General features: G+C 44.8%; 1 protein-coding gene across 8 annotated transcripts in view; it reads left to right on the top strand.

Moving 5' to 3' along the window:
• TENM4 (teneurin transmembrane protein 4) overlaps positions 1–24,118 on the top strand; it is an 801,291-nt gene that overhangs the window by 654,823 nt on the left and 122,350 nt on the right. For 5 of the 8 annotated variants that reach the window (XM_058306055.2, XM_058306053.2, XM_058306050.2 and 2 more), the window contains 2 exons: positions 6,979–7,164; positions 21,592–21,738. In XM_058306055.2, coding sequence (XP_058162038.1) covers positions 6,979–7,164; positions 21,592–21,738 — 333 coding nt within the window. Of the gene's footprint in view, positions 1–6,978; positions 7,165–14,369; positions 14,397–21,591; positions 21,739–24,118 lie in introns of all 8 variants that reach the window. The other 3 variants (XM_058306052.2, XM_058306049.2, XM_058306051.2) reach the window with 1 other exon arrangement.

The raw sequence follows: 24,118 nt of genomic DNA, 5'->3' as shown, positions 1-24,118 counted from the left end.
TTGCAGATTCTTGGGTGGGGAGCCTTTGACCCCCCAACTCGTGTCAATTTTGAGCATCTTTCCAAGTAGAAGAAATTATAGGGGAACATTATGCATAAGCCTATCCCTTTAGAGGAAAGTCACAGCTTCCCCTACCAGCTTTTTTAATGAACAAGATTGTAAAATAAGTCCAGACAAATGAAAACATAGCTGTGATAGGTCCCAGACTTCATCCAGGCTTATATGGGGATTAATGTTTAGTAAGAGGAGCCTAGGGTGATTTTTTTCCCCTTATGTATACATTTCGGGGCACAACTAACCAATAACCAAACCTTCTATCTTTTCCTTGCCCCTTTCACCTCTTCTTCATGTGTCCACTACTTCCACATGATGAAGAATGGCTGTGGCTTGGGTACTGGCGTGAAGGGTGTTTTGTCTGAGGGTGAAGGACTGTAAAAGAACAACGATCTCAGTCACAGAGAAGATGAGTTTCTAAGATGCTTAGGCACAGAGGACACTGAGACTCTATAGGGTTGTGCTTAACAAAATAAATTTTGTATAATGTGGCCCTAAAATAGAGATGAGCCAACTGACATGACACTTCTTCCATGAAGTTTTTTTTATTCATTTGTTCTTTCGACAAATATTTGTTAAAAGCTCATGCCCTGCCTTGCCTGGTGCCAGTTGCCAGGGCAACTGAGATGACTAAAATGTAGGCCCTACCATCCGGTGAGCTTCCAGTTAGAGCAAAGATAGAGGATAACGCAGATGAGGTAAGGGAAGGAGTGGGAGGGGGGGCAGAAAACGCCGTGGTTGACTTTAGAGCTACCATACACTTGGGCCTGGCCTCGTTCATTCCCAAGGTCCTGTACAGTCAGTCAAGAACTTTAGGCGGCAGACTTGGCCCAGTGGTTAGGGCATCCGTCTACCACATGGGAGGTCCGCGGTTCAAACCCCGGGCCTCCTTGACCCGTGTGGAGCTGGCCCATGTGCAGTGCTGATGCACGCAAGGAGTGGCCTGCCATGCAGGGGTGTCCCCCGCGTAGGGGAGCCCCACACGCAAGGAGTGCGCCCCATAGGGAGAGCCGCCCAGCACGAAAGAAAGTGCAGCCTGCCCAGGAATGGTGCTGCCCACATGGAGAGCTAACACAAGATGACGCAACAAAAAGAAACACAGATTCCCATGCTGCTGACAACAACAGAAGCGGACAAAGAAGACACAGCAAATAGACACAGAGAACAGACAACCGGGGCGGGGGGGGGGGTGAGGAGAGAGAAATAAATAAATAAATCCTTAAAAAAAAAAAAAAAAAAAGAACAAGCTGACAACAAGGGATTTAGAAGAGTTGGAGACTTTTACCTGATTTCAAGAGGAAGCCCAAGGCTACACATAGAAATTACTTCTAACGAGGTGTTGACACAGGCTTGGCTGATGATGCCAGGGTAGGTGATCAGAGGAAAAGCTTCATACCTAAGTTTTGAGGCTGCTACTGGGAAAAGCAAATATTTTGCTCTTCAGTAAGAGACTCCTCTGCCAGGTGACATGGAGCCGTGCTGCCCCACTAGGTCTACGGTTCCCACCAGTCAGACATACCCATAGCACCACTTACGTAGATCTTTTCACAGACACGGTGGCCTTCAGTCATCACCCATCAACCCACCCCCACAGGTGGAGCATTAGTATGCTCCCCATTTTAGGGGCGAAAAATTAAGGCTCAGAGAGATTAAGTAATTCTGCCAAGGACCCACAGCTAGGGATTCAGGCAGTAAGCATCTGAACCAAATCAACCCATGGTTTGTGTCCTCCGTAAGGACTTCAGAAGATTCCTTCCCCATCCCAGCTCTCCAGCATCCAGTCAGGAGAGCTTTGATGTTGACTATGTGAAAGTCAACTAGCATTTATCAAATCTTCCCTTGTCTTGAGTGTGTTGCACAAGTCAGAATTCACACATAATCTTCTGACTTCAGTCTAGGGCACTTGATACTACGTCTCATTTCCTTTCTTATAAAAAATATGTGTGTGTATAATTTATTATATCCTGAGTCCATGCCAGGTACTATGCAAAAAGCTTTCGTTCATGTTAACTTATTTAATTAATTTAGGGCTCTGTCTGTCTACCATGCTAGAATGTTAACTCCTCGAGGTCAGGAAAGAACCATGTCGGTCAAAATCACCATGGATCCCCAGTGTCCACTATAGCTTTTCACGTAGTGAGTACTCAAGAAATTAAATGAACAAGTGTAAGTCCTACAAAACACTCTACAGCAGTCGATGTTATCCCTAGTTTACAAATGAGGAAACTTGAGATTTAGAGAAGTGCTGTGACCCAAATTTCGCAAAGGACCACTTACAGTTTATAAAAGTCACACAAGTTGTCAAAGCACATTCTTTTTTTTTTTTTAAGATTTATTTCTTTCTCTTCCCCCGCCGCCCCAGTTGCCTGCTCTCTGTGTCCATTCACTGTGTGTTCTTCTGTGACCGCTTCTATCCTTATCAGTAGCACCGGGAATCTGTGTTTCTTTTTGTTGCATCATCTTGTTGTGTCAGCTCTCCGTGTGTGCGGCGCCATTCTTGGGCAGGCTGCACTTTCTTTTGCGCTGGGCGGCTCTCCCTACGGGGCGCACTCCTTGCACATGGGGCTTCCCTATGCGGGGGACACCCCTGCGTGGCAGGGCACTCCTTGCACGCATCAGCACTGCCCATGGGCCAGCTCCACACGGGTCAAGGAGGCCCGGGATTTGACCCGCGGACCTCCCATGTGGTAGACAGACGCCCTATCCATTGGGCCAAGTCCGCTTCCCTCAAAGCACATTCTTTAGCATCGTCCTATTTGGTTTTCACCAGCCACTCTGGATAGTTATATCACTTTTTTGCTTTAATGTCAAAGTGTAATCAGAGAAGGAAAAATTAAGCAGTTCCTTTTATTTCAAGGACAAAAAAGACTCAAAGTATCCATTTTTAAAAAATAAGAATTCAGCCTACAACTGGATGCATCTCAAGTTTCTGCACTCACTGTGAGTTGGTGGATGTCTTCTACTCAGAGAGGCCCAACTGCAGAGGAGAACCTGAATGCTAACAGGTTTTGTTACCATCAATTAGCACCCCATAAACATCAAGGTCACCCCTGTTCAGACCCCAGCCATTAAAATGTGTAAGAGCTCAGGACCCAGCTTATAAAGGCTGTTGGAGGAGTGCCCAGCCTCAGGACATCATGTCTAGTGTAAACTGGCAAGGAAATGAAATGTTTGGATGGGCAGCTCCGCAGTCTGCGAATAAGAGTGAGACTTAAGTGTCTGGGAAACTCTGCATAAAGGACTTCATAGCATTTCACAAAAATGCAGGGTCTGACTTGGATATAACAAAGGAGAAGTAGCAGGGCCAGAGATGCAAGGGATCTGCTGGCAAAAACGAGGTTCCCTCAAAGGAGAGACTCTCCATGATATATAATTGTTCCATGCCTATTCTAGGGCTCAGTTTCCTTATCTGTAAAATGCCTATCCTGCTACATTGCTCAGAGGATTGTCAAAATAAGGAAAGAGCACTAGAGAGCCACCTGACATTCTCCATTTCCCTTGTTCTATCTGGGGCTTTCCATCCTTATCCTCAAGAAGGAGAGTAGCCAGCATGGTTGTGATAGTCAAATGAGAAATTGTATGTGAAAAGGCCTTTGAAACTTAAAAGTCAGATAAAAGCCTTAGTTAAGCCAAAAAAGGCTTTCCCATGCATTACCTTCTTTCATCAAGCACCAGCCCTGTGAGACTGGTAAGGTAGTAATTAGTATCCCATTTTACAGAAAGGGAAAGCAAGGCTCAGCGAGTTGCATAACTTGCCTAAGACTACCTAGCCAGTAAGTGTCAAGGTCTTGGTTAAATTCCAAGTATGTGGGGTCTGAAGATTCATGTTTATTTGTTCGTTTGTTTTAACCCATTGCACCTAAGCAAAAAGGTACAGAAGTAACAGCTGTAGATTGTGAAATCTTTGGAATGTTGGTATCAGTTTTTGCTTTGTCTGGACTGTGATCTACAGAGATTGTATCTTATCAACCTCTGCATTTCTAGTACCAGGCACTGTCTCTGGCCCATAATAGGTATGGAGAGAATATTTATTGGAAGAATAAATAAGACCGAATGAATGGATTGAATGCTACTAAATATCAGGCACTAAGTACCTTCTGAAGTAGGTGCTGTCATCATGAAAATGAAGTTGAGAATAATTGAATAGGTTGCCTGATCACAAAACTTCAGACTCGTAGCTGGAAAAACTAGGGATTTGGAATCGCATCTGATTCTAAGTCATACACTCATTCAACAATAGTGCCTCCAGATGAATGAAGAAAGGATGGAACTGCTTGTTATCTCGGCCCTGGAGTCAGACAGCTAACGGAGAGGAAGAGCCTGCCTCTCCTGCTCTTGGCCCTTTCTGAACTCCTTGTGCCTGCTGCCTGGAAACTCCAAGGCTTTGGTCCCAGAGGCCTGTCTCTCTCCTGGCTCACACCTTGCTGAGCTAGAAGTGCTGTTTGCTGTTTACTTTCACACCATCATCTGCCACCTAGAAAAAAGTGCTGAGTAAACCCAAATAAATAGTTCACCTTCTCTCCCGGGGCTCTTAGGGGAAAGTTCCAGGCCTGAGCCTCCACCCAGCCTCCAGTCTCCAGGGGGCATCACCCTTGCAGCCCCCTGCAAGAGATGAGACTGCACAGACAGGATGGAGGGAGGCCTTGGGCCTGGAACGCGCATTCTTTGCCTTGGGGAAAGCCCAAGAGGTTTGCTGTGTGAGCAGAAGGGCAGGAAACTCCAGCAGGGCCCTAAGGAAGCCCGGCTCCGGGGGCTGCTGGAGGGAGCAGCCCTTTGCTCCACGGCCTCCCCCTCACTTGGCTAAGGGCACGTCTCTAGAAATAAGCAGACAAATAGACCTTGACGGACTTTGAGCCAGGCCCTGGGGCCTGTGTGAATGGTTTTAGACTCTCAGGCACCTATAGCCCTGGGTACCCGCTGATTCATCCATTTTCCATCAGACCTTAAATAAGGGTCTGTTCTGTGCCAAGGCCTGTGCTGGGTACCAGAAGTGGAGGTGATCAGAGGAATTAGACCCAGCCCCTAACCTCAAGCCGTTCCTAGACTGATGGTGAGACAGACGCAGAAAGAGGAAATCACTACCACGTAACACGGAAAGGAAAGGAGGAAGAGAATAACCACAGGGCGTTCTCACAGGAGACTCCTTAGAGGAGCAGAGCAGATGCTTGTATCATAGAATCCTACAGTCTTAGAGCCAGGACTGACCTTAGATACCATCAGGTTCTCGCTGCAAAAGATGAGGAAACGGACAGCCAGAGAGGGGATTTGACTTTCCCAAGCTCACACAGCAGGCATTACCTCACAGGCCTGGTCCTTGGACTCCCAGGCCAAAGCTGACTCGCCTGGCATCAATTTCAAGACACCTTCTTGAGTTGGTGATTTTTGCCACGCCCTTCCCTTTTCCATCTCCTGCTTCGCTGAGTGCCCACTACAGCCCCTTTAGGTTGGCAAAGGCTGCTGTGAAGCAGCACCATTGCCGCCCACACTCTTCACTGTAGCTCAGTGAAGTCAAGACACCTGCCGAAGGTCACACAGCTCAGAAGTTCCGAGGCCTGGCATAGAACCCAGACCCCCTGGCTTGAGGTCAGGGCTGTTCCCACCTATTTTAGAGCAGACTCCGTCTCCTTTGAGCAACCAAGAAATCCCACATGTCACTGCATGTAGTCCTCCCTTTTTGAGGTAGTGTGCCCACAGGGTTTCTGGCGTAGGAACACACCGTAACTGTTCATTTTCGCTATTTTTTTCTTTTTTGATTCTCAAGCATTTTAGCCATTGCCTTGTAAGTTGGTACGGAATCTCTGCCCTCTGAGATCTAATTTTGTTTTCTTTCCTTTTTCAAAAGTAGCAGGGACATTGGTAGATTTTAAACCAGGAGTGCAGCTTGGGCGAGAGTCATGGGCAAATGCTGCTTGGTACAGGTATCGCTTTCACCAGAGCGGAGAAGAAATATTTAGTTTGAAAGAAATGAGAGGTGTTGGCGTTTTCACGTGAACGTGAAGGGTGCTGGGCCTCCTTCGCGTGGTACGGGTCAGGCTCTCCATCCCAGCCCCGACAGAAGGCATCAGTAGACACGGTTGCTTAACCTGCTTCCTAAGCATCAGCTGCCTTCTGAAAGCTGTCACAACCTCTGCCTTCTGGAGCCACAAAGCTCTTGCAGGCCCGGAGCCGAGGGTCTGTGACGCAGGTCGTGTGTGTGTTCTGTACTGCCGCACAGTCGGGCCTTTGTGGGCAGCTCCACGCTGGCTGTGAAGTGCCCTCCCTGCCACCCCCACCACCCTCTGTTTACTTTGGATCTGAAAGCCCATTTAGATGGTGCTTGGAGCCGGCGTAAGGCAGGAATGAGCAGGAGGGCAGAGAATAAACCCAGCCGAAGCACAGAACAACAGCAGGTTTTGGCCAGAGCATTCCCATGGGCTGGGGGGCCAAGCCCCCACCCCAACTAGAGCAAAGGCTGCAATGAAACGCAGGCCCCGAAATCCTTCCCATGCCCCAGCCAGCCTCACAAGCACTTCACTTGGCGATCGGGGGCACATCCTCACTTTGTTTTCACACATAACCGGTTTTTAATTAAATTTGACTTTTCCTCACATCTGTTCAGAGGGCCAGTCCACTTTGGAGGTGGCAGGCACAAAAGCAGGGACAGGCTGGCAATAGGGAAAAGCTAACAGAGCAGAGTCCTTCAATCCATCCTACAATGGTGGGCTAATGGGCTCGGGGCACGCTTCTGCCCAGAGAATTGTCCCTGTCTGAGGCTCATTGTCCACGGAGATTAGTCTCCCAAGCTTCTGGAATCCCCATTGCTCCTGGAAGCCTAGGTAGGTAGCCAAGTGTGACTCTGGTTCGAACAATAACTCTCTCAATGCTTATTTTCTCTCTCTCTCACCCCTCGCCTGCCCTTCCGGCCCCTTCCTCCCCCACCCACAGAGATCTGTGCTGCCGACTGCGGAGGCCACGGCGTCTGCGTGGGGGGCACCTGCCGCTGCGAAGACGGCTGGATGGGCGTGGCCTGTGACCAGCGCGCCTGCCACCCGCGCTGCGCCGAGCACGGGACCTGCCGCGACGGCAAGTGCGAGTGCAGCCCCGGCTGGAACGGCGAGCACTGCACCATCGGTAGGGCGGGCGCTCTCTTGTCTGCATGGCTCCTGTCTGTCGGGGCCGGCAGGGCCAAGCCTGGCCCCCGTCGCATGTGGGAACTGGGCACAAAGTCCTTTCATCTGGTGGCATTATGGCTGGCTTCTTTAGAGATCACTGGTTTTAAGCTCACCTTTCCCTTCCCATTTTGCATTTCCCAGACCCCAGCCTGCCTTGCTTTTTAGTCCTTCCTGAGCTAAACGCAGTATAACTTTGTGTCAGAGAGCTAGGGCGTGGGGGCGAAGTGACAACTCTGCTACTCAGAAGTTGTGGGCGAGTCCTGCCCCTTCTCTAAGCCTCAGGTTCCTCACCTGGGAAATGGGAATAATAATGCACACGAAGAGCTTAACACGGGCTGGCCTCCACTGGAGTGCTGCGTAAATGCAGCCACTACCATCTAACTCAATACCTGGTTGGGACGCCTCCGGCTCAGCTGTGAGCTCTCCGCTCCCACTGGTCTCTCAGGGGGCCTGGAATCCTGGAGAAGGCGTCCCCCAGGCCCAGAGGCCACATCTGCCTCGCATTAGGCCTGCGATCCCTCCCTCCCTGGTCTCAGCCTCCACCGGGTCTGCATTTGTCTCCTCTCTCCTCTCTCGGGAGCGCCTCAGCGCTGGCCCCTGCTGAAGCAGCACTGTTGGCAGCCTTAAAAACAAGCTGATCGCCGCTTTCCTGTCTTTCCGCCTTTCCTGCTGGTTTTGTTGATTTTAAGCACAGCCAGACGTTTTGCTTGGTTTATTATCCTGGAATGAACACTCACCAAAAGCTCTTTTATTGAATCAACTGGTTTGTGTGTGTATGTTTTTGAACTTCTTCCCCTTCCATTGGTTTTGGAAAGGAAGGGTCTGTGATCAGTTGACGAGCACATGGCTTCAGAAGGCAGGTTCTAGGTGCCTTCCCAGCTCTGAAAGGGACCTCTTGAGGCTTACCAAAACTGGGAGACAGGCCTCAAAGCTTTTGAGTGACAAAGGAATTTTTATCAAACAGAGCTACCACTTACCCCTTGTGGCTTTTTTTAGGCTTCTTTCCCTTTGTTCTGCAATCTGAAATTAGAGTAGATCCTCTGCCCTTGCCCCTGTGACATCACTGGTTTATAAATAGAACACCTTACGTTTATTAATATTAATGGTGATAATGACCTCTGTCTTCTTTACGTTTTCACAGTGTGCCAAGCACTGTGCTAAGGACTTCAGCTGCATTATTTTCTACTCCTGACACTGACCCCGTGAAGGAGTGTGTAGTATCCCCTCTTTTTCAGGGCGCTGAGGCTTACCATCACGTAACTGTAAGTAGTAAAGCAGGAATTTGAACCTAGATTTTCTGAACCTCATGCCAGGGAATGCCTCTCCAGCTGTTTGCTCTGCAGTCCGTGTACCACAGAGTCAAGATTTTCTATGGAGGCCTTTGGCTAATCTTCCCCGTGTCCGTGGCTTCTTGTGATAGTCGCACTCAGAGTTCCTAACTTGCGTTAGGCCACACTCTCATAGAGCCACAGCACAGCTGATTGCCATCCTTCTGCCTCCGTAGCCAAATGTGCTGTGTTGTCTTCCTGGGCACTACTTGCTGGCTTCTTTTTGTCAGTGTTATCAAACGTTAATATCGTCCTGGACACTTCCTAAAGAAGAGTGGCCCTACTCATCGGAGGGCTCTCTGCATCGCCCTCCCCTTCAGTTGTCCACATGTCTGAGCATGGACTGACCCGTTAGTCATCCCAACCCAGAAGTGGGCCCATTCCTGTCTTAAAGAAAGTCACCCCTTAGCAGAGGCCAGAGAGAGTGTATTGTGTTTTCTGTCACTTGCTTGCAGATTCCTCAGTTCACCTTAACTAAGTTTTAGAAAGTTATAAATGGCAGACTTTTTCTAAGCTAACAGCATCTCATCTGAGTCAAATGCCTGGGGACTTACAGAAATTCCCCCTAAGCCACCCCCCATGATCCGTGACCGGTTTGTGGCCCGTCTCTGCTACATCGAATGATTTGTGGATGTTCATCATTCTGGCTCCAAGCCTTTGGTTTTGATGCCAGGAAGTCAAACCATCCTTCCGCTGCCTCCCCTGTTATCGCTCTTGAAGAACAAATTCCTCCTTGGAGTTGCAGATGCTTATCCCCCTCCAGATGAGAAATACGTCAAGGTAAATGTGCATGATTCAAGAGAAAGGCTGACAATAATAAATATCAGGAAAAAATGGAACAAACCTTGAGGAAGTAAGGAACTAGTCTTAGTGGCTCAGATGAAAGGACATTGGCTCGGAATTCTGTTACCTTTCATTGTGTGGTGAGCATTTTCTTTGTCCTCGTCTAACTTCCCAGCATGGCAACTTGCTCTGTGTGGGTCTCTGCCTGTGGCCAGCTGCATCCCCACCGAGAAACCCAATACCCTGTTGCTAAAGAAAATGTTAATAGCCTTGTCAGATATCCTGAAAGGGGGTAAGGGATGCAAATTAGGGAAACAATGGTGGGTACCTTTCCTTTCTTGTTGGATTAGAAGAGAGGTGCAGAAACCATCTGTCTAATCTTTGATGGAAACGAGAAGCACTTTCTTAGGTTTCCAGAGAACTCCATTCTCTGAGAATCATTTAGGAAAAGGAAAAATGGCTAATGTTGAAAAGGCAGAAATTCAAAGTGTTAAGTTTTCTTGTTATTAGATTTCATTATTTTATAATAGGTCATTATAGTGCAGTTGGTTCATATGCTACAGAATAGTTATTTCCCATACCTGAGAAAGAGCTGGCATTCATGCAACTGATTCAGAGATCTCCAAGCAGTGGGAAAGAGTAGAGGGCCTATTGATTTACATACCCTCAGTCCTCCATAAATAGGAAAGAGTGACCGGATTACCTTACTGCTTGCATAAAGATCTTAAAGAATAAGACATATTTGGCCTCCTTATGACCAGATGCTCAGTGTAAGAACCTTTTTACCTCAAGGACATTTCATAGACACCATTGTTATAGTAGGAATTTAAAGTCTTCTTTTGGCAGTCCGCTATTTCTTTCATAGAAGGTACTTGAATTTTCTCAAACAATAAATTCATTTTCAGAATAAAAGCAAATTTGACAAGCAGGATCCTTTTTAATTGCCATTATTTTTACAAACAGGAAAAATATTCTACAGGGGCTCTTAATTCCTTATGTTAGGAATTCCCTGTCTCTCTGCTTCCCCCAAGAAAGAACTTTGGTAAAAGTACTTCAGGCAGCCCCTGTGGTTTCTTGGCCTCAGTTTCTCTCCTCTGTGAATCGCAGCATGTCATGGGGTGCTGGAGGAGGTCCCCAGGGATGGCTGAACACCGGCCTCTCCTCCACTGCTCATAGAGCTGCCCAGCCATCAGCCTGACACCAAGCCACCTGCTCCCAAAAATATCCCAAGAAGAAAAAGGATTCTTCATTTTTATGTTCACTCACTCAACACTAATATTCCCACTCGTATATTTGTTTCCTAGTTGAGAAGTTAAGGTAAGATGGGTTGATTTGGATCTATTTCTACAGTTCATAGACAAGAGTCACCCAAGAGCATATTTTTGGATATGTTTTCCAGGAATTTTATGGGTCCTTTCAATCTTGGCATTAGATTTCTTTTGAGAAAACTGAGTATCATAGTTAAATTTTAGAAGGTGACTTATTCCCTCCATTTTCTTTTAAAACAGTAGTAACTTTTTGTTACAATTCTGATGGTTATTTTATTCACTTCAGTGTCCTTTCTCAATAAAGTCTCAAAAACATGTGTGGGAAATGCCAGCTTCTGATTACATTCATAAAATTCCAGCCTTGACCCCAAAGCTGTGATTGTTCAAGATGCCAGATATAGAGAATTATTTACTGGCTTCAGGAGAGCTGTCCAATCACATAAATCCTGATTTTTTAAACAAAACCATCCTCTGGGAGTAAAGATCAAAATAATACTCTGGTGATGCAATTACATGAGTGAGCAAAAGCAGACTTCACAATGAAGAGAAATTAAAAAGAAAAGCCACAAAATCTTCCGGAGTGTTTTGTCCACCTTTGAACAGTAACTCTCAGGTTTCTTTTTTGTAATCACATAGTCTTAACCAAGAACTCACAAATCACTCATGAGGTATGAGTGCCTGTTGGGTAGCCCTCTGCTTATCCATCCTCAAAAGCATTCTCTCATAACAGGACCTGTGACCTGACAAGGAGAAAGGGAGAAGGTACAGGGATCTACTCCCAATTATCCAGAGCCACAGTGTTTGATTTGCTGATGGGTCTGGGAGATTTCAGCCCACACATGGTAGGGATGGAAACTGAAGCAAAGTTATTGGGCTTTGTGAATTCCTCTCTGGGTAGGTGCCATTGACAACTTGCTCACCGAATCACCTTCCAAAGAGAGGAGAACATTAATATATCCAAGATCTTAAAAGGAACACCTCGTTGATGCTTTGGCTTCCACCTCAAAGTTCAGAGGATCAGAACCACTGAAGGCATTACCGATGATGATCCTTTTAATCTGGACTGAATACTAGTGCTACAACTATTAGAAAGTCCACTTAAGGTGCTACTGACAAGAACCAATAAGAAATATTTGCACATTGTTGAAAGAGTAAGCATTGCCCAGAAGTAAAGATACCTCCACTGCCATCATCCTCATCCCAAAGTCCTGAGGAGAAAGATGCAGGAATTTTGTGAAGTATTGAATCTACCTACCATATTGCAAACTTATGGACTTTGCATCCCTGTTTCTAAAAATCAGTACACAAAATCTGGGCGCATTTTTAAATGACTGTACCGAAGGCTTATATGCCAAGATTTTCCAACATGAAAGTAACAGCGGTATGGATTTCTGCATATGCAGGGCCATGTTGATTGCAACCAGAACCTGCTTCAGTCGCTTCCACTGGCTGCTACTCCTGCCTGTGGTCTGGAGAAATTAGAAGGCATTTTTTAAAGGTATTAAAAACATATTTGCATTTAACAGAGTTTTTTTAATATATATTTTATAGTTCTTGAAAGTGAAATGTCATTTGAAAAGAGAGCGCTCTCTGAAAAAGACCCTGGACTTGGGAAGATTATTCTGGAAAGTGGAGAGGGTCTGTACTCCTTGCCCAGAGCCGTGATACCACCATAGGTTTGGGGAGAATCAAGGAAGTTCTTCTTGCCAGCAAACCCCGTCAAAGGGAACGTCGCACTGGGGGTGTGGCCGCTAGGGTCACAGCGATGATGCCTGGCGCAGCCTGGTCATCCTCGCCAACCAGGCTCACTCCCTTGCTGCTGTTCAGAGCTGGCTTCAGAGTTCTTGCAAGAACATAGAATTAGAACCCTCCAAAACATTCTGCCAATCTGAAAACTGAGACTCTCGTGTAGCCCAGCTAAAACCCAGGAGACCCTACGTGCCAGCGCTTTTTGTGGCATATCCTGGGGGATGGTGTCTAAGAAATTTTAGACCACTTTACAAAGCTAGTTGACTAAGTTTGACTAAAGCAAAAGGCACAGATGAACCAAGAATCAAGAAAGTCTCAGGGGGCGGTGGGGGTGAATGGGGACCTCATATTTTTTGAATGTAATATTTTTTTAAAAATGAATAAATAAAATTAAAAAAAAAAAAGAAGGAAAGTCTCCCCCTTAGCCAGAGATATTCCCCAGGCTGTTGGTCACGGGGCGCTGTCCTTATTTTTCATTGCTTGGCATTCCACAGCTTTATTTTTTCACTCCTGCTTAATAAGCCATTCTCCTTCATTTTTCCCTTCTTCTATCCTGGACTCTACAGCATCTATAAGAATGAAGGCCCACTTAACATGCCCTCTTCCCAATTTTCCACTTGGCTGTGCAGCCTCTGGGAGCATATTTCATCCAGAAACAGAGACCTAATGGATACCTGAACTAAGAACATGGCCTCTCATCCACCTGTCTTTGGAGGCAAATATATATTGATGAACAGCAACGATATCTGGTTTTCAATTCAGAAGATTGAAAAAATAAAATTTATGTATTTTTATAAAAAGAATAAAACTGTTCTTGTAGTTTCTAGAACCCTAGGGCTTCCAGACTAAGCTACCTACCCCATTGCAGTACGATCCTACTCTATGGACTTTTGATTCAGGTGTGAAATCAAGCTGAGAATGATGTCCAGCCTAGCCAGAAGGCATCAGGCGCTTCAAGAGATTGCAGTCTTTCTAGAAAGTCTTTGTGGGAGCACACATGTGGTGGGTGAGTTGTAGGGAGGGGAATGAAAGGGAAACTCCTCAAATGGCCGTGTCTCCAGGCACGATAGGGAAGGTGAAAGGTTGTTCCATATTTAGGCTGAGAATGAAGAACAGGTCTGCCCTGCTTTAAACACAGAATCAGGCACTCACATATATGCAGAGCGGACCTTATTGCAGAGCAACGTTTGACACACATCCTTACAACTAAGCAAAATCTTCAGTGGCCAAACGATCCAATGCTTGGATACAATGCCTCCATTGGAAAACAAAGCATACATCATTCTGTCTTTTGCATTAATAAGCGTTGAGAAGTGATGAGGTTTTCTTTTCTTCTTGTTTTTCACAGTAACATCCATTGGCTTACACCTCAGGAAAGCATCTTACTTTGAACACCAAGCATTCTGCATTCAGGTGTTTGTAGGCACATGTGGACATAGAATATTGAAGAGTGGCAGCCAGATAATCTAGCGGTGTATTTGTCCAGACTCATCGCAGGAGAACTCACTTACCTTGTGCACATCAGAGATGATTCAGATTTTACATTTTTCTGTATTCCAACTTGTTGGGAACACCTCTGTCCAGGCAGGGCGCACTTGCTCTTGGACAGCCGCTTCTTACAAAAGGAGGCTAGGTGCTGTGTGGGGTAGCACAAAAGGGCAAGTTCTAGTTTTCATATAAAGCTGGAAAAAACCTGGTGGAACAGGAGTGTGGCCACTTTTGCAGCTTCCCATCCTCCTCCTTCTCTTGTTTTCCTTACCCATATGTCTTCTTGTGTATATGATCACATTTCCATACCCTGGGCCACTGAATGAGTTGAAGTTGCCCTTGACCCTTCCTGGAGAATGTGCTTGCTCTCCCTCCTCCTCTCCCACGTTGTCCTGTCTTCGGTCGTATTTTCCCCACCATGACAGATGTCTGTCCCAACCATGGGGCACATCCCCCTTTGTCTCCTTAGCACCTGGCATGGTTATGTGGCAGGCAGTATTGCATTTACTTGAACCTTCCTTAAATGTCCTTGTCTTTTATCTCCCAAGCTCACTATCTGGATAGGGTAGTTAAAGGTATGGTCTTCCTTTATTTTCCTATTGTCTTTGTATGTGTCTGTGTGTGAGCATAAAAGAAAAAACGTGTATATAAAAATGTATATACACCCCATAAGCAAGGGGTCTAGACTCTGCCACATCCCCAGCTTTGTCACAGTGTCCACTGCCCAAAGAGGCCAGGTTTTTGGTCACAAAGTGGTTGCTATACCTGGAGTGTCATTCGCCCCCCAAGATGCTCAGCTCTGTCTGTGACATTACCATTGTGCCATTGTCCTGCCCTCCCCAAACACACACATACACCCCTCACCTTCTCCACCCCACCTCATGTCCTATCCCTTATGGCCCGTGGTCCATCAGAATTTAGGATCCAGGAAGGGTGGCCTGAAAGAGGAGGAGACCCCCAGAGCAAACTCAGAAATCTTAAGAGCTCCATTCTGTTACTAGGTGTCCATTCATTCAACACCCAGATATGGCACACCTCCCAAGTGCTAGATGCTGTGCCAGGTTCTGGAGGTATGGGGGGAAAGCAGACCCCTGACCTCGGGGAGTGGGTGGTCTGGTTTTCTATTTTTCCTTTCAGAGGTGACCTGGCTTTGGTAAGTTTTATCTTCAAAGAGTGTTCCCTAAAGGCAAAGTAATTTCTTCCATTGTAAATATTTTCCAAATAGACCTCATTGCTCTAAGAATCATTCTCAGAATGATCAGATGTTTGCTCCTAAAAAGACTCTAAGCAACTGAGGAAAAATACGATGTCATAATCATCTTTTTATCCCCAGGCCCCAACACAGTGCCTGGCACAAAATACATACTCAGGGGTTAGGGGCACATACTCTAGAGTCAAACTGCCTGGGTTTGAATTCCAGCTTCAACTCTTAACTAATTGTACGATCCTGGGCAAGTTACTTAATCTCTTCACTTCAGGGTCTTTATGAATTGAGGATGGTAATAAACAGGGCCTCCCCTCCTAGGGTTGGTATGAGGATTAAGTGAATAATGAATGCAAAGTGCTTCACACGTTGGCAGGAATGACGCTCAATAAATGTTAGCTATGCTATTTTTATTATCTTCATGTTGTTATTAAATACTCTCACCCTTACTTTGGAGAACTTCGTTAGCCAGATTAATTTGTGAAATTGTAGAGGGAACAGCTAAAATTGACTTTTAATAAGAGAAAACAACTGTTTAAAAACTTGCGGAAAGGGTTGTGGGGAAATCCAAATGGCTGACTGCTTTGCAGCAGGGACATCCTTGCCAGGTTCAACCAAGGTGTTGCCAGGGCCCGTCGGGCGGATGCCCGGTGTTGAGCAGCAAGCTGCTGCTTGGGGAAGCAAGGCTCCTTGCATTGCACATGCAGGCCCTCGACTGAGAATAAAAGCATTCCAGCAAGAAAGAGCAGTGCCTCCAAGCCCCTTTAAAACAGGCATTTCATGCATAGTCATCGTCAGAGAAACCTCAGGATGGACTAAGCTTGATAACGTTACCATATATTGAATGGAAATTTTTCCTACTATGTGAAGCTTTTCCACAACCATCAGTCTTAAATGAGTCCTGCGAATTTTTGAGTTAATTTTTTAAGACATTTAAAGTACATAAACATTACATAAAAAATATAAGGGATTCCCGTATGCCCTAATCCCTCCCCCTCCCACACTTTCCCACATCAGCAGCATCCGTCATTAGTGTGGTACATTTGCTAAAATTGATGAACACGTATTGAAGCATTGCTCCTGACCATGGAATGCAGTTTACATTATAGTTTATCCTCTGTCCTGCACAATTTTGTAGGTTATGACAATATACAATGGCCTGTGTCCGTCACTGCAATGTCATGCAAGAGTAGCTATAATTACTTGATTGAAAAAAGAAACTGAGGATAAGGAAGTTGAGAAGTTCAGCCTGGATCACAATTCTAGAAAGTGGCAGACCCAGGATTTTGAATTTCTCAGTCTGATCCATATTTCAAACATTCTACGTTCTAGCCCCACAAATCACCAAAAATGTCCCATAATTATATTCTTTCTTCCACTCTGGCACCCTCACCTAGAAGTGATTCATTCTCTCTCAAACTGCTCATTCTAATCTTTAGTCAGAAAATATTCTCATCATACCTTTACTTGGATTGAATGAATTCTAGTGAATCATAACTTGCTTTAAAAGACAGATGTTTCCTGGAAAAATCTAGTTCTGAACCAAGCCCCTATCTGGCTGACGTTCTGGTATAATGGGTACTCATGCAAAAAAAAAATTCAGCGACCTGTACCATGCATGCTCAGAACTTGTCACAATATTTTGCAATTCAGAGACAAACCAACTTTCTTTGCTTTGTAATTTATTTAGTCTCTATCAATGCAATTGGAAAGCAGAAAAAGAAAGTATATATTTTGCTCAACACGTATGTTGACCTTCTCCTAAATCCCAGGAAATGTGGATACTGCTCAAAAGAAATAGTCCCTGCCCTCAGGGTGTCAGCAGTCTAGCAGAGAAGACATTAAACAAATAACTACAACAAAGCGTGTGAGGACTTTGATAGGGACATCCAGGAGACATCCCTTAGCAATGAGACCCACCCAACATGAGCAGGGCATGTAGACCTGGACTTGGGCCTTTAGTCTAAGGGTATGAGAAAGCCACTGAAGATTTTTAAAAGCAGGATAATAATGGCTTGATCACATTTGTGATACAGAAGGACCAATCTGGCTGCATTGGGCAGGAGAGATTGAGGGGAGCCATTTGGAGGCAAGGAGACCCAGTAGGAGACTATTGCTGTCATCCAGGAAGCAGATGAGGGTGGCCTTGTGTTGGGAAGTGACTGCAGGAATGAAAAAGTACAAGAGGACCAGGAAGAGCAATATAAAGAGATGAGGCTTATTACTCAGGCCCCTTGCCATTTAACTAAAAAATAAATGCCTTCAAGGATTCTGTGAGTATTCTAGTCATATCTGATGCTAGCTGCAAGGGGGGGGCGTCTTTGTGGGTTTAAGCAAGAGGTTGAAGTTAAAGCAGTCCCTTGTCATTTAAAGGGCATCATTTCTTTTGAAAGCATAGCCCTTCTCTAAACCTTAACATTATATTATTTTGGCTCTAGCAAATGCCTGGTGTGTATCCTTCCAGAGGGGATTATTAATGTCACTTGGGTGCCCTGAATTATTGATGGTTTCAGAGTTTGGGGTATTAATGAGCTTCAGTGATGAGTAAGGATGGACATATGGATTTAAGAAAGTCAGCAAGTTACCGCAGAGGAGGCTTCTTCCTGCTGTCTGGTGGGCGTGTGATTATCCCAAAAGTGAATTGTGGATGACAGCAAACCTCATTCAACCCACAGGTACTCAGAGTCCCTCTGAAACCAATAGGACAGTGCAGATCCTCAGGGTCCATTCACAGAAATTAACTGTAGGCAAAGTGTTCCTGTGATTTCCCATCCAGAGCTTACCCTCCCTGAGAACACGAGCTCCCGAATGCAGATTTGGAACAGAACAGAATGTGTGCACTTGGCATCGTGTGCTAAGAGACACTCACCAGATCAGGGCTTCCCAAAGTGGGTTTTGTGGAATGGAATATTATAATAAGAGCTATGGGGGGAAAGAGTTCTGAAGTCAGGTTGGAAAATGTCCTGATAGTCAAATAAGCAGGTTTCGTTATTGCAAGATTTCTCAGGACCTTTAATAATATTCCTATTCATTGTGGCTTTCTAGGATAAGAATGTAGGATGTAATGTTTTCCAAACATAATTGGCCCCAGAAGCTTGTTTTTTAGGACCCTGTAGAATTAGCATTCCACAGACCACACTTTCAGAAGTATCATTTGCCAATATAAGATCCATTAAATCCTTCCTGTAGCAAATTAGGGTATAAATAAAAAGAATACAAAATTCTTGAAGGCAGGGACTATGCCTCATCACTACATACCCCAGACTTAGCACAAAGCTAGGCATCCAGTAGGTGCTGAGGAAAGTTTGTTGAAATTGAAAAGAAAACCACTTTTCTGAGGTGGTTTTTACCTCTTTTGGGTCAGTTGTGCTGGAAGGGCCTAACAGATCATCTCAACCAACCCCTCATTTCATAAATGAGGAAATTGAGGCCAAAAGAGGGAAAGTAGCTTTCCCAAGATCCCACAGATAAGTCAGGAAGTACTGAAACCTAGGTTTCCTGTCCCTTTCATGGATTCATTTTAACAAATACAGATTTATTGTCTGATATTTACAAGGCACTGGATTAGGCCCAAAGCTGCCTTCATGGAGTTTACTTTCTCATGGGGAAGTAAGATACTAAAATAATTCAGTATGCTTATAATAATTGCTGCTAAGGAGAAGAATAGTGTGCCAGGAAAACATGAATTGCTGGGCCTCATCTGGGGCTTGATGCCCTGGCCCCATGGGACTTCCCCACTGCCCTGCATTACCACCCGCCAGTGAGCTGGTCTTCTCAACAATTCTTCGAGTTAGGTATTAACTCCATTTTATAGATAAGAAAAACCAAAGCTTCAGAATTAAGTAATTTGCCAGTCATCACACAGGTAGTAAGTAAATGGTGGTGCTAGGATATAAACTGAGGTCAGTTTAATTCCCAAGTCCATGCTCTACTACAACATGTGGTTTTTATAAAAAATGATTAAATGGTGTGAAATTGGAACTGCCCTAGAGAATCAGGATCTTTTTAAAAAGTTACTTAGTTTAGAAATAATATATATAATGTGTCTCTTATAGTGGCCAGCTGTAACAGACCTCAGGCTATGGCAATTGTCATTGTCATACTGTCCCTGAAGCATTAAGACCAGGGAATGGCAAGCTATGTCCCACAGACCAAATCTGGCCCTCTGTCTGTTTTCATAAAGTTTTATTGGAACACAGCCACACTCATTGAGTTATAAATTGGCTGTGGCAACAGAGACTATATGGCCCACAAGTCTAAGATATTTATTATCTGGACCTTTACAGGAAAAGTTTGCCAAGCCCTGTTCTAGATAACCTGCTTGAGTTTCCTATTTTGTTTTTCTTGGGCTCTACCTGAGGTTATGAGCACAACTTCCGATGTTATATACATAAAATAGAGAGAAGGTCAGGTAAATAGAAGGAAGATTCAGATATTGTGTCCCAGGTTATGCCAGTCTTTGTGGATCATGCATAAATTATTTTATTTAATACTCCCAACATTTTATAGGCGAGAAGCCTAAGGCTTAAAGAAATTGGGCAACTTGCTCAGGTCACAGAGCCACTAAATGGAAGAGCCAGCCTTTGATACGGCTCCCAAATTTGTGCTCTTCCATGGATGTTCTTAGCATCTGACAAGATGCTGTCTCTGGGAGCAAAAGAAAGCTACCATTCTCAAATATCATACCCTACTTCCTCCAAAACGACTACCAAATACAAATGAGGCCTAACTGAAACGTAGTCCGAGCTGTATGAACAGAGATTTAAATCGGGGCTCGGGAAAAGGGGAAGGCTGCAATTACTTAGATCACTAGGGATGGCTGATATTGGGTACTGAGTCAGAAAGCACTGCTCCCGCTTTCTCATTCACTTTTGGGGGTGGCCATCCTGGGAGGGTGGGTCTCATCTTCCCCCAAAAGTCTTCTGCTGTACAAAGGCCACGTTGTCAACATTGGCCATTAAACTTTTGGAGGAACCCCTCCTAGGCTGAGATTTCACAATCAGTAAATGTTTCTTCCTTTGATAGAAAACAGAGTGACCAGATTGATCTGTTGCTACACTGATTATCTCAAATGGGAATGAATGTGTTCTTTTTTTGGCATTTTGTAATAATATCCAACTATTGAAAGTCCTGGAAACACTCAAGTTTTAAATTCTAATTCATCAGCCATTGAGTGAGTGCCTGCTTTGGGCCAGGACTTGTCCTGGGCAGTCACTTCCACATTTGTTGTCCCATTTAAGAATAATTTTCACTTCCTTCAGGCAGGAGATTCAGCTTGTAGCCATATTTGTAGCAGTTTGCTGTTCATAATAGTAATACAAATTAAGCTTTATAAATGACAGATTTTCACATCCATAACTTTCCCTGAGACTGAGCAGGGCCAGAGAGAAGAGATAAAGACTTGAAAGTTGTTTTTTGATAGCCCCTCTGAGAAAAGGGCTGGCAGATTTGTTAAAATGAGGACTTGGATGAAAACCAAGCGGCAAAATAGCTGAGGTGAGCCATGTAACTTGACAGATTCTCAGACATAGATTTCTGAGCCACAACCTCAGAGAGAAGGATTTGAATAGGTGGTAATCAAAAACCTATAAATCTACTTGAATAGGAATAAAAACGCTTCACCTTATACTATGGCTAATGCAGAGCCAGGGTGGAGCCTGTGTGTTCACTGACCTTTCTCGATTCACTCATTCATGGTTCTGCAGCCAGGTGGCCTCTTCTGGGTTAGGTTCTCACCATATTTTGTACATCTCCCTTCAGGCACATAGCAGGAAAATGTTTTGCTTTTACAAATCTGTCTCCTTTGATAGGCTGCATGCTCCTCAAGAATAAGAACCGGAACTTTTTCATCTCTGTACCCCAGTGCTAGCCTAGAGAAGGTGCTTTGTAAAAGACAGATAGACCAGAACAGGTTAGTCTTCCTCACCTCGAGGTGCAGAGACCCCTGCTCAGTGTGGCTCTAGATAAGGTGGTAAGAAAAAGACCCCCAGCTCTCTTCCTCAAAGCAAAGACAGTTCTTTCGGAGAATGAGAGATATTATTAATGAAATGCCTGAGTCCAATTAACCAAATAACAAAAGTAGGACAAAGTAACAGCCCTTTAGATTGGCTCTCCAGAAGTGCTGGGGGGGGGACCCGAGGAGTAAATAGAGAGATGATTCTTCATTCTAAACTGCCAGCAGAGAAACAGAAAACCCCCAAGTGAAGAAGGATCAAGGAGCAGACCTAAAGCTCCATTGGTCAGATTCGGACATGCCTGAACTGCTGCCTACAGCTCTGGAATCCCGTTCAGGTTTAAAGAGGGGGGTTTAGATGCAAACGACCTGGGTTCCCTATCCTGCCACTTCCAGAAGGTGTGACCTCAGCAAGTCCTTTGATCTCTGTGCGTCTTCGTTGCCATCCCTGTAAAGTGGGAATTCCTAATGATCCTTCCTCCCTGGGCTGCTGTGAGCACCAGTGTGCCGATGGATGTGAAAGTGCCTTGTAAGTTGTCCGGTGGAGCATGAGTGTGTGACCACAATTGGCTGTGGAAGATCAGACCTTGACTCTGTGCATTTTGCCTTGCAGAGGGCTGTCCTGGCTTGTGCAACGGGAATGGCAGATGTACCTTGGACCTGAATGGGTGGCACTGTGTCTGCCAGCTGGGCTGGAGAGGGGCTGGCTGTGACACATCCATGGAAACCGCCTGTGGCGATAGCAAAGACAACGATGGAGGTAGGACCCTGGCACCCATGGGCTCCACGCAGCTCCAGAGGTGGGGGCACGGGGAGGGTGGCCATTGCTGAGCTAGCAGGCCACCAGCACCAGCTGTCCACTCAAGGAGGCCTGCCGGGCAAGCACAAAACTCCACATGTGGTCTGAGATATGATTGCCTATCAAGAGTTGTTCAATTTGAATTAATTAAACTTGTCTATTGTAAATGAAATTATCTGCCGTCTGCCAACCAGTGCAGAGGGAAAGGCATATGGGAGGAAAAGATTTCTAACAAGTCAACAGTGAAATGCATAGCCTGGCGAAGTTATGAGTTTACCCTGGCTTTAAGTGGATGATGAGAAGAAGCTGCCCAGTTCTGTATCACAGGTGCTTCTCCAGAGAAGGGAGGCTGGGTTTCCTCTGGTGAAGAGCTCCTCTCTGATATTAGTGGTCACCCTCACCAAGCACACGGAGGGCCTCCTTCACACCTGCACCCTTTGTCCCTGTGGATTTGTGCAGAAGTTATCTTTACCATTGGCTTTTCTCAAGTGCTGGACAAAGCTCCAAGGAAGAGGGACCTAGTCTTGTGACTATTTACACAGCCGAGAGTGAAATGGCCCAGGTTCTAATCCCAGTTTTGACTTGGTCTCCCTGTGCATCTGGGCAAGCCACTCGATGTCTCTGGGGCTCCCTCTTCCTCTTTAGAAAAGGAGGCAGTTAGACCATGACAATTCTTCCTTCTTTATATTCTGGCCACCATCGTTCTGTTGTGAAGGATAATCGGATCTCGAATATAATCATAGAAAAGAGATGTCAGCCTAAATTATCTGTGTAATTTCCTCAGCGTTTCCCTTCACTTTGTGTAGACACAATCAATATTCATGCTGTCGAAGAAAAGGGGAGAGAAGCTTCTCCATGAAGTGATTCCCTTCTCAATAGTCCAGCATCCTGGCCAGTGTGTTCAAGTAGCTCTTGACCTTCTGGGGCATGGGCACACGGTGGCCAAAGACCAACAGACCTGGTCAGAGAAGGAGCTTCTATCATAGGAAATGGAGCTGAACCAGGCCCCAGGGCAACTGTGTCTCCTCCAGGTCCTCTCAGAGGGGAACCAGCAGGAACTGGAAAAGAACAATCCCCAGTGTAGAAAATAGCCATCTTGCATTTATGGAACATATTATGGTTTGAAGTAAGCAGTTTCTTTGTTTTTTAATTGTGATAACCTATATTGAACACAAAATTTCCCTTTTTAACCACTTTTAAGTATATACTTTCATACATTGTAATAATTGCATTCACAGTGTTGTGCTACCATTACCACCATCACCAAGATTTTATCATGACCCCAGACAGAAACTCTGTACCCATTAAGGAAAAACGCCCCATTTCCCCATACCTTCCCCCCAGCCCCTGGTAACCTCTAATCTACTTTCTTCCTCTAATAATTTGCTTATTCTATATATTTCATGTAAGTGCAGTCATACAATATTTATCCTTTTGAGTCTGACTTATTTTACTCAACATGTTGTCTTCGAGATTCATCTATGTAGTCTTACATCTCAAACTCCATTTCTTTTTATGGCTGAGTAGTGTTCCATTGTTTGTCTATACCACATTTTGCTTATCCATTCATTTGTTGATGGGCCCCTTGAGTTATTTCCATCTCTTAGGTATTGTGAATAATGCTGCTATGAAAATCGGTGTACAAATGTCTGTTCGAGTTCCTGCTTTCAATTCTGGGATATATACCTAGGAATGGATTTGCCAGGTCCTATGGTAATTCAATGTTTAACCTTTTGAGGAACTGTCAAACTTGCCATCAACAATGTACTAGGGTTCCAATTTCTCCACATCCTTGCCAGCACTGTTTTCCTTTTTTTATTATTTTTTTAGTAATAGCCATCATAGTAGGTATGATGTGGTATTTCATTATGGTTTTTCTTTGCAAATGATGTTAAGCATCTTTTTTTTTAACAAATCAGTTTTATTGATACATATTAATAAAGCATGAATTCATCCAAAATATATAATCAATATTATTCGGTATAATCACATAGGTGCACATTCATTACCCCATTCATTCCCAGAGCATTTTTATTATTCCAGTAATAATAATAATTAAAACCCAAACAAACTCATCACTTCTCAATCTTTCTATGCTTCCCTTGCCATACATAGCAGATATTCTGTTTCCTTGTTTCTAGATTTTGTATTATATTTTATAAAAATAGTCTTATATATCCAGTATTACCCATATTCATATTTTACAAGAGGTCTCACTATGATATTTGGTCCCATGTAACATTTTTTAGCTTTCCTTCTAGTAATATACATGTCCTTAGACTTTCCCTTTTAACCACTGTCATACCCATATAATAGCTCTGCTAGCCACAAACACCATGAT

This window comes from Dasypus novemcinctus, chromosome 10 (assembly GCF_030445035.2).
Source record: "Dasypus novemcinctus isolate mDasNov1 chromosome 10, mDasNov1.1.hap2, whole genome shotgun sequence".
Taxonomy (NCBI): domain Eukaryota; kingdom Metazoa; phylum Chordata; class Mammalia; order Cingulata; family Dasypodidae; genus Dasypus; species Dasypus novemcinctus.
This window is presented reverse-complemented; position numbering and strand designations above follow the sequence as displayed.